Source organism: Lactuca serriola, chromosome 8 (genome assembly GCF_051521515.1).
Source record: "Lactuca serriola cultivar US96UC23 chromosome 8, Lser_US96UC23_V15, whole genome shotgun sequence".
Classification (NCBI taxonomy): Eukaryota; Viridiplantae; Streptophyta; class Magnoliopsida; order Asterales; family Asteraceae; genus Lactuca; species Lactuca serriola.
In genome coordinates, this window is record NC_136415.1 from 29,662,980 (window position 1) to 29,674,299 (window position 11,320).

The 11,320-nt window shown below is 34.1% G+C and overlaps 1 protein-coding gene across 1 annotated transcript; it reads left to right on the top strand.

Annotated features, from left to right (window-relative positions):
* The first annotated feature begins 1,966 nt into the window (after positions 1–1,966).
* On the top strand, positions 1,967–3,662 carry LOC145068929 (putative 2-oxoglutarate-dependent dioxygenase SLC1). The gene is made up of 4 exons (XM_079015898.1): positions 1,967–2,249; positions 2,325–2,572; positions 2,852–3,167; positions 3,278–3,662. The coding sequence occupies exons 1-4, from the start codon at positions 1,995–1,997 to the stop codon at positions 3,515–3,517; spliced, it is 1,059 nt and encodes a 352-aa protein (XP_078872024.1). The 5' UTR covers positions 1,967–1,994; the 3' UTR covers positions 3,518–3,662.
* The last annotated feature ends 7,658 nt before the right edge of the window (positions 3,663–11,320 follow it).

The following is an 11,320-nucleotide window of genomic DNA, read 5'->3' on the forward strand; positions in this document are numbered from 1 at the left end:
AGTTGTGTGTAGATCTATATTGGGATTGACAACCTCGCACTCAGGCTGCTAGTTACAGTCAGACATACACACCAATGAGTGACAATTGTTATCAACAATTGAAACTCCTACAAAGAGTTTGTTTCAGGCCATCAAGTCTCAGTATGGTTATAATAACTCATTAAAAAGATATTAATAATACGTTAATGTATAATTAATAAAACATAAGTACATTTTCAAAGTACTAGTTTTACAAGATATAATTTATAGTATTACATTACAGTTTACAATAACAGCTGGTGGAACCAGACACACTCACAGTTACAAGCTTTACAAAGGGAATACACATACATAACATTGGTTTACAAACATAACGGTTTTATGTAATTAAAACTGTTTTTCCTATACAACGGAAAATATAGGATTTTCTGGAAACAATTTACATATTCAAGAAACAGAAAATATTCTTTCAAACATAAACACTTATGCACTCACTTAACTTTATGTTGATACTCTCTTTTCAAATTATTTGTATTCTCAGGGAAACAGTAGACAGGTTCTCCCCGAGCTTTTGAGAAGATGGAGCTATTTTGAGTCTTGTCTTCTTTTGTATAACTATTTTGGTTTCAATATACAATGATGGAACATATGTATATACTTAGGGGGTGTTTGGCTTAGCTTTTCACATGCCAAAAGTCCTTTTAGGAAAAGATCAAAGCTAAAAGATGGTTGGCAAATGACTTTTAAAAGCAACTTTTGGATTTTGAATAGAAGGAAAAATCAACTTTTTAGAAAAGTTAGGAAAACCTGACTTTTTGTAACTTTTTCAAAAAAGACTTTTACCCTCTAAAAAGCTAAGCCAAACACCCCCTTATACTTATTAAATATAATGGTTGTTTGTACTATGATTAGTATTATGCATGTGTTGTGATACTACAAATGAAGTTCTCCATCCCCGAACGTTTCCGCTGTCTGGTTTAAAAGTGTGACATAATGTATTTAGAATTGAATTCTTTACGTACAAAAAACTAACTTTTTTACTTCATTTTTATCAACATATTATATTGACGCATGTAAGGTTAAATACATTTGTAAAAACTAAATTGTTAAACTATATATATGAAATATAAAATATAGATATATACTATTAACTTGTGAATTTCTATTTATTATGAAACTCATTTTTATTATAAAACTCATGGATCATGTTTTCCATTTTTGATGAAGTTTCAAAATTCTATGGCGGACTTACTAGGTGTTCTGGGAAATCTTTTAAATTTTACCGTGAAATGCAAAATTAGATGCAGTTCGTCAAAATCCATAAAAAAGATCGTCAGAAGTCGGTCAGAAATTGATTACGCATCCGTTTTTGTCACCGATGGATATTGTGACAAAAGTTGCCATCAAAAAATAAGTTTTTTAGTATCATACTCCCTTCGTCTTAAAATTATAGTTAATCTTTTATTTGTTGTTTGTCCCAAAATAATATTCCATTTTTAAAAATAAATAACATTTTTACCAAAATACATTCTCATTATTACTTAACAAACTAAGCATTAAATGCAAAGTAATAACAAAACTGTCATTTTCTTATATAAAGTTAATAGTAAATAATGTTTTTCTTAATCTAATTGTTTTTTGTCTATGGACAATAATATTGGGACGGAGGAAATTATGTGTCCATGAGTGTATATTATATACCAATTAGATTAAGAACATCTATTGTTCAAACAAAAGATCCTTACCGATACAAAATCAGAGCATTTTAATCGGTGTTCAAAGTCTATAAGATGTGCCAAGTAACGTACACTGGGTCCAAAAGAGGTAACTTCTCACCCCTTCCCCCCTCCTAAACCAGGTCAACCCCCACATTTCTTTCAAGTTTCAACTCTCTTATATATATATATATATATATATATATATATATATATATATATATATATATATATATATATATCGCATCATGCACCAACTTCAGTATCATTTCCATCTCACATATTCTCTCATCTGCATCAATGTCTTTACCAGCTGAACCCTACGTCGAACCTCCCAAACACATTTACCAGAAAGGGGTCAAGCATTTGTGCGAGAACGGTGTAACACAAGTTCCACAAAAGTACATACTACCCCCTCAAGAGAGACCCGTAAGTTTAGTTCTTAATGACTGCATCCACTTACCCGTTATCGATTTCACACTGCTTCAAGGCATGGACAGAAGCCGAGTCCTTAAAGTTCTCTCTAATGCTTGTCGAGAGTTTGGATTCTTCCAGGTATGATTCGGAATAATGTTGTTGAATATATTTAATTAGAATTTTAGCTCATGTTTGGCTCATTATTTAATACAGGTGGTAAACCATGGGATTGCAGATGAAGTGATTGGTAAGATGATAGACGTAAGCAAAAGGTTTTTCGAGCTCCCTTTTGAAGAAAGACAAAGGTACATGTCGAATAATTTGTCTCAACCTGTTCGATATGGTACTAGCTTCAACCAGAATAATGATGGAGTCTTCTGTTGGAGAGACTTCTTGAAGCTAAGTTGTCACCCCATGCAAGATTTCGCTCCTCTTTGGCCTTCTTCTCCTGTTGATTTGAGGTAAAACTCTACTTGTGTACAAAAATTAAACAGAATTAGTTAAACTTGAAATCTTGATAAAACCAAAACTTTTGAATTCAGAGCTCTAAACGTATGAATATTTTAGGCCTGATAGTTACACCTAAACGTATATATAAGTCCTAGCTATTAGGTCACTTGGATATTTATCTACTTTCCATTGTGTTTGCTAAGCTCTCATTGGTTCATAAACTTTTCGACCAGTTCAATCTGCTTTGATATATAGTCTTGTTCTAATAATGATATTTTATATTCTAACAGGGAAGCAGTGGGTGAGTACTCAATGAAAACCAGACATTTGTATGAAAGGGTGATGGATGCAATACTCGAAAGCCTTGGGCTTACCGATGAGAAAGTGATTTCGAAAGATGGTAATCAGCTTGTCATGGTGAACTGTTACCCTGCATGCCCACAGCCTGAACTCACACTTGGTCTCCCACCTCATTCCGACTATGGGTTGCTCACCCTTCTGCTTCAGGACCAAGTTGAAGGTCTTCAAATACAACACAACGACAGATGGGTTACAGTTAAACCCATTCCTAATTCATTTGTTGTCAATATTGGTGACCAGTTTGAGGTTAGTTAATTTCTTGCTCATCAAATATTCAGCTTTTCGCAATCTGGACATGTTTTATAAATGATAGTATCTTAAAGGTCATAACATAACAATGGGTGTCTACTCAACAGATCTTTAGCAATGGAAGGTACAAGAGTGTGGTTCATAGAGTTGCGGTTAATTCCATGCGGTCTAGACTCTCTGTGGCATCCTTACACAGTGTAAGCGAAAATGTTACACCGTCACCAAAGCTCATTGACTATTTGAATCCTAAACGTTATGAAGATACAAACTATGCCGATTTTCTACACTATCTTACGTCTTCGGAATTCAAGTGCAAAAGATTTTTAGAATCAAGGAGGATACGTTAAGTTCAACAGACCATTTTATATGCTAATTATTTTCTATATACTATGTACGTGTTATGGGTAGAGAATACGTTATGAGTTTTATGTATGAAAATCAGGGAATTTATATGAAAATTCTAAAATACGAAATAACATTCTTTGAAAAAGAAATAATATGCTAAAACATGATGTATACATAAAAGAAATAATTATTACCTTGAAAAAGCCTGTTAGAGCAATCGTTCGTTGCTAAGATGCCATCAATTGATTCATATGTTAACATGATGGTTAAATGAATTAACACTCAAGGTAGATGTATTTGATGCTTCGATAAACGAAATCATTGGGCTAAGGTTCCTGTGATCGGTGTGGCTAAAAATAATCTTAACCAAACCATTAATTAAATTGGGGTGGACATATATAGTCTTTGTGGGAGATATGAGCTTAGTGAACTCGTTATAACTAAGAATAACCAAACCGACTATAAGGTCAAATACCGTCAAAAACACATTCAATCCAAGTAGTATGATAATTGTTGAAAACATAAGCTAAACTTAGATTTATGTTGTTTGTTAGTATTAGGTATAATTAGCTAGGTGTTGGTTAATGATAGTTCGGTGCAATGGTTGGTATAAAAGGGCGTGATGCTTCAAGGAAATAACTTTCGCATAAAATGTATATATATGTGTCCATGTAATAAATGTTGTTCTTGAATGTTAATAGAAAACCTTTATTTTTAGAGTTCAAGAATCATCTTTCTCTCCCCTCCTTGTGTGATTGCAGAATCATATTTATGCAAGTTACATGCATGTTTGTTTTAACGTGTTTTCTCCAACAATAATTAATGTTAAATGGGTTGTTAATGATTCAATAATATAAAGTAACGAAAACCATATAAGTGGAAAGAAAAGAAACATCCAGATTTTAGGTGAAAACCCTAATAAGAAAAACCCATGTATATTCTAATATAAGAAACAAAACCGTATATTTATAATTGTGCCTTCTCAATTGAAAAGTTTCCTTCTTAGTAAACCAGGTCTAAAATGAACGAATCAGGTCTAAATTAGACTATAGGTCTAATGTGGACTAATCATCTCTAAAATACACTACTTTACAAATGTTTTATTACTGAATGATCAAATTTGACAATTTTGGCAAACTTTAACTTTTGTGGCTTCAATTCAACACAACTTTCTTGAAGTAGGTTTGGTAGACATCTAATTAAGCGTCTAATTAAGCAAGTCTTTTTCTTCCCCTTTGATAGATACACTTCTTCAACAAGCTTTGTGACTTTTATCCCTTTATCATCAGATCATCATTTTAGCTTATTGTAATCTCTTTGATCAAGCTTTGTAAAGACTTCAATATTTAGTGGATTGGTTCTCAGCTTCTCTAGCCTACGGTTTTTTCCTGATTTGGGGTTTTCGCGTAAATCTCTATTTCTCTCTGATTTACTGTTTTGCTTGGTATTTTTCATTTCATGCGGTTGATCATTGTTTGATATATTAATCCTATTCCACATGAAATAACATTGTTCTTGTGATTCAGATTTCTGGCTTGTTTGATGCATTAGGGCATTTCGCTTTAGTGCATTCTTATCCTCTTTGTTTACAACAATTGGTATCAGAGCTTCTAGTTTTAATATTAGTTTGTTGGGGTTATTTTATCAATTAACTGAACATGTCCTCGATGAAATACGATATCTCGTTGTTGGATCAGAACACTAGTGTTAGGTGCATTTCATCCATTTTGTAGTTTTACTCCATAAAAGTGCATTGCATATAGGCTTAAATTCATGCATTTTGCATGTTTTTCGGGATTTTTCATGAGGCAATTTCGTTCACACGCTTTTGTGATATTTTAGGGATTTTTGGAGGTAGGATCTTACTTGAAGAGATAAATAAGAGATGTAGATGAAGTTTCGGGACTTGCAGAGCACCGAGGAGGAAGATATAAAAAAAATGAAGATTTTGGCCATTCAGAGATTTATACGGGCCGTGTAAACGTGGTCGTAAGTTTAAAGCAGTTTTTCTTCTTTCTAAAAGTGTGCAACCGGTTCCATTAGAAGTTAAGTGGATTTTGTGAGTTCTAGAGGCGATTTTGGGAGTAGTTTGAAGGCAATTGTCACTTGGAAACACTTAGATTTCATTTGGATTTCAATTTTTAAGACTTTAATTTCAATTTCTAGGTTTGTGTTTTGTTCTAGTCATGAGTGGCTAGAAACCCAACTCTCCAACTTCATGTATTGATTATTGTGTGTGTGAATTCAATCATTTCACTGGGTGTTTGTTTTAAATGCTATCTAGTGAATTTGATTTTGTTTTAATTAAAGGTTTGGTTTCAATTCTAGTTCTTTTTAGCCAATTTGAGTTAGGGTTGATTCATTCAAGTTATCTATTATACAAAATGCGTAATTTTTTTTTCATATAAAACAAGTAACAAACACTAGATTGAATTTTCTTAGAATAATTCTAGTGTAAATCAAATTCACACATTCTTACACTTCCAAGCTTATGAGGAGTACTGAATGTTGTTGGTAAAATTCACACAAACCATAATGCAATCTTTCCACCTATTCTAAGAACTTGTTTAGATTAGATTGGTTGTATTAGAATTAATTAAAGAATTGATTTTAATTAATTAAAATGGTCAATTTAAATTGCTAGAGCTTGTTAGCATTTCTAAGTACCAACTTAGATAGAATTAAACAAATATCATTTCATAACTTGAATCACATTTCTAATTAGTCTTGCATAGAGTTAGAGTATTTTATAAATCTAAATTTTATTTTATTTGATCAATTGTTAATTCAAAATTTCAGTCTTTTATTTGGATTAACCCCCCCCTTCTTTTATGATCTCATTTGTACCTTATGCAAAAAGGGTATAACCACTTATCTCGTGTCTCCGAGGATCGACCTTACTTACCTTGTGTTACATTTTTAGTACAAAGTAGTAGTGTTTAAAGAGTTATTTTTACCCATTTATTTGTTAGCTTTGACACGCCTAACAACTAGGTTTCCACTATGGCAAGTAAAGATGAAAGATGTTCTTATTCAGATAGATTTAGACAAGACACTTTTTGGTTTCGAAAAGATGCCCACTTCAAGTCGGAAGAAGATAAAGAGATGAAATATTTAAAAGCTCGAACCTAGATTTGTTTGCAGTTGTTAAATGATGTTTTAAAAGAAACTTCAATGACTGCTTTATGGTTAAAGCAGGAGAAATTATTGATGACTAAAAGCCAACCAAACAATTTTCACGTAAAGCAATGGTTCTTCAATCTCAAGATGATTGAAGGAGGTTCTTTAGCTCAACATATTTCCATATTCAAAGAGTTGGTTGATAACTTGGAGAATATGGATGTTTAATACGAAGATGAAGACTAGGCTTTATTCTTTTTGTCATCGTTTCTTGAATCATACATCCATTTTCATGATATTATCATCTACAGTCGTGAGACTCTTGTTTTAGATGAAGTTGTTATAGCTTTGGATTCAAAAGAGAAGATGAAACATAATATTGGTGGTGGTTCAAGTGATTTTAAAGCCGAATTTTTAACTGCTAGAGGAAGAACAATAAGTAGTGGTAAAACCTCTCAATCTTCCAACATGTACAGATACAATTATAAAGGAAAAAGAAAATTTTGTAATTATAGTCATAAGAAGTGACATGTGATTGATGAATGTTTCAAGTTGAATAATAAAGAAAAAGATAAAGCACAAAAAATGGTAAACAAGCTAGTTCCTAGAGTGAAGCCAATGTTGCTGAGGTTGATTCTATTTGAGAACTCATTACAGTTTATTGGATTCTGCTGGTGAACGGATACTTGATTCCAGTTGTACTTTTCATATGTGTCACAATAAAATTTAGTTTTATATGATTGAGAAGGTTAACCATGGCTATGTTTTGATGGATAAGAATTCTACATGTCTAGTTGTTTTATATGGTTCAGTCCGTTTGTATGTTTGATGGAGTTATCTGAATGATAAGGGATGTTACATATCTTCCTGATCTCAGAAGAAACTTGTTATCTCTCAACTTCTTTGATAAAAAGGGATACAAGTTTATTGGTAAAGGTGGAGTTCCTAAGGTATTCAAAATGACTCTGACAAACTGAGATCCAACGAAAGTCCTCGAACCTCTATTTTCTCGATGGAAATACAATTTCAAGTAATAATACTGTTGTTTCTGTCTCTTTCAGATCCATATCAGTCCTGTTTTTGGCACCTTCGACTTGGCCATATGAGTTTTCAAGGCATGTCTGAATTTGATTGAAGAGGAATACTTGGTGAACGAAAGATTATTAGAGTTTTATGAACACTATGTATATAGCAAGGCTAAACGGGTTAGGTTTATTAGTGGTATTCATATAATAAAAGGAACAGTTGACTATGTCCACTCAGATTTGTGAGGACCATCTCGAATTTCTTGGAAAGGTGTAATTATTTATTTGCTCAATATCGTTGATGAATTTCCAGGAAGGTGTGGTCTTTCTTATTGAAACATAAGGGAGACATTTTTTACTACCTTTAGAAATTGGAAAGCACAAGTTGAAAAGTAATCAGCATTGCTGGTAAAGTATTTTCACATGGATAGACTTGAGATCTGTTGTAACGTCTCATTTTCACAACCAAAAACTTTCATTTTATTAAAGTAAAGTTTCCCAATTATAAATCCATTATGAAGAAAACCGTTTATTCCAAATATATTTATTTAAAATTAAAGTAATATTAAAGCGCAGAATCTTGATTGCGGCTAATGAATGTGTACAGTCATGCCTTCGTCTTCCCATGCTGACCAATGATACCTAAAACAATAAACAACTGGGTAAGGGGTTGTTTGATAGTTACTGACTGATTCAGATCTGACTGAGTTAGAAGTTTAACCGGGTCTAATGCTGACTGAATCTACATCTGACTAAAACTATATTGTTTGATTATATCTCTGACTGGCTGTGCTGAATGATAAAAGTGACAAGTTTACCCTTAAATTTATGATATATTATTTTATCATATTAATTTTCATATTTCTATTTTGATTAATTTCTCATTTAGCTTTTACCAATTAATTATTATAGTTGTCACTTTTATCATTTTTTAAATTTATTTATTAAAAATTTAATTATAAAACAAAAGAAAAACACGTGAACTTCAAATCCCATCCCACTTAAACTACATCTCTATCTCTATTTTTTCTCATATTATTTCAGAGGAACCTCAACCATAAAACTCATCTGTCGATAATCTAGTAATATACTTCGTCATATCACTTCCTCTCATACCCATACTCTCGTCGTGGTGTGTATATCATCGAGTCAAACAAAGAACAAATCAGGAATTGAGTTCCAACCTTACACGCTTGATTTCTGAGGAAGATCCAAATATTTTGTATTTTGGGATTTGGGGATTCTTGGTATGTATTATCATCAAGGAAGACTAGAATCTAAATTACTCCATTGTTGAAACTCTCGATAACATCAACCTGAGCCCAGGATCTCAAGACGAAAATATTGTGTTCTCCGATTTTTAGATTTGTCAACAATTGTATTTTTCCTTTAGATGGGTCCAAGCATTCATAGTTTTTCCATAAATTTGGTGTTCCTCATCTTCCTATGCTAGAAACCTTTTGATTTTGATTTTTCTCTACAGTGTTGATGGGTAGAATGGGGGGGGGGGGGCAAAGGACATCTTTTTTTCTTCATTAGTCGGTCACTATATTTTTTTGGGTGGACCGAGTTAGCCATTTTCATGGACTGAGTCTAAGCTACTTGGTACGTTAGATACATATCAAACATTCTGACCGGACCGAGTCAGACAAAAACGTCTGACCGGACCCAGTCAGCACCAAATCAAACAGCCCTTAAGCACAAAGCTTAGTGAGTTTCCCCTAAAATACCTCATACGATAAACATACAAGCATGCATAACAGCCCACAATCATCAGATTGGAATGCCCAGGCCCAATCAGTCCCTGGATTGGAATTCCAACATGCAATGGGTCTAATCAGCCATCATGCTAGAATACCTAGGGATTTTTTGGCCTATCTCCTCACCCAACCGCTCTTCCAAAGCCTCTATGCCTGTGGCGTATAGTCGGCCCTCACCGGGTATCTTGGCCTACAGCACAAAGCATGACCGCCTCAACCTACTACCACTGTATGTCGACATATAAACAGTCAAAGATCAAGCATGCACATAATACCAGCAAACATCAATCATACAACTCACTACCGCCTGTCAGTCCTCTTACAACAAATTGTCCCATTACCATCTAACCTGTATGAAATGCGTAACCATAAGTAACTAGAGGTGAGATACACACCTGAATAGATGATCATACTCTAGAGCCAAAACCAAACAAGGAACCGGCAATAAAGCCTAGATTAAGAGTCCTCATGCTATCCTATGTGACTACATATAGTACATAGGGCACTCCACTCGATGATAACCAACAAGTACAGGTAGACATATAGATCTATAGATCACTACCGCATAGCAACATCCTATATACCAGGATACAGATCTAACAGATCACAACAACATATCAACATCCTATATACCAGGATATATATGTAACAAATCACTACAACATAACAACATCCCATATACAAGGATACATATCTAGCAGATCATTACAACATAACAACATACTAAATACCAACAATCCAAGGAATACATAACCGTATATACTCACAGGTGAGATAGACACCCAGACAGGTGATCCTACTCTAGAGCCACAAACCAAACAAGGAACATGCAAGAAAGCCTAGATCAAGAGTCCTAAATCTATCCTACATAACTTTATACAGTCCTTATGACATCCCTTTACTAAAAGATAACCAAAAATAGTGGGCCAGCATTGGTGCCTTCGACCCATGAGTACAATCAGGCAAAACTCACCTAAAATTAAGAAACCCAAAAAAACTAAGAAACGTTTTCCTTTCTGTACTGTGTGCTCCCGTGAGTCTGTTAATCACCAAAACCATGTAAAACCTTAATTAACAGTCCAAGACCCTTAAGTTTGACCTAAAGTCCAACTTCGTCAAAAGTCAACAGTCAACGAAATTCAACAAAGTCAAAGTCCATGGCAGCTGCGTACACCCATCATACACCTCGTACACTCAACATATGCGACCTGATCTTATTTCTCCATTAAGTACTTTATCACTGAAGACCTTTTGTACAGAGCTCATATCTAGACTCAAAACATCGACTTAAGACATAAAGTTTCCACCTTAATAACTTTCCAAGGCTAAAAAAGGTCCAAAACCCAAAACTGTAATGCCTGGTTCATGTTATGTATTTAACTTATAATTCATTCCATTTTATAGAGCAACTCGACGAGTTGGGTGCCCCAAAATCGTCGAGTAGAGATCATAAGGGCTGCATATTTTAAATAACCTACTCGACGAGTTAGGAGGCCTCAACTCGACGAGTAGGCCGGTAGATATGAAACCCTAATTTATGGGGTTTGCACCATATTTAAACACCTTAACCCTAACCGTTGTAGGCTAGGAACTCTCACTTGAAGAATTCTCTGGTCTTAGTGATATGTAACAGTATTAGCGAGCTAGTTAGGGAGAGATAGTAGGGACTTCTTATGCAGTTGATGGCGGAGAGTGGGTCGGAGATTACCCTATGGCAAGCCTAGGATGAGATTAGCGGAAAGCAGTAGTAGTGAAAGGGACTTGGTGGATTCAAGGAAATTCTTGAGGAAAGTACGGATAGATGTGGAAGGTAGTATGGTCCCTTACTTCTAAAAACAGAGGATCCGTACTCGAGTCAAGAAGGGCTGAGATGAAACCAGGGAACTTGTAGTGTGTGAGA

What these genes read in the sequence shown, in the direction of transcription:
- LOC145068929 (XM_079015898.1), top strand. Translation starts at nt 1,995, where the DNA reads ATGTCTTTACCAGCTGAACCCTACGTCGAACCTCCCAAACACATTTAC. An exon ending in GAGAGTTTGGATTCTTCCAG is followed by an intron (nt 2,250 to 2,324) that starts GTATGATTCGGA and finishes TATTTAATACAG; the next exon opens with GTGGTAAACCATGGGATTGC. An exon ending in ATATTGGTGACCAGTTTGAG is followed by an intron (nt 3,168 to 3,277) that starts GTTAGTTAATTT and finishes TCTACTCAACAG; the next exon opens with ATCTTTAGCAATGGAAGGTA.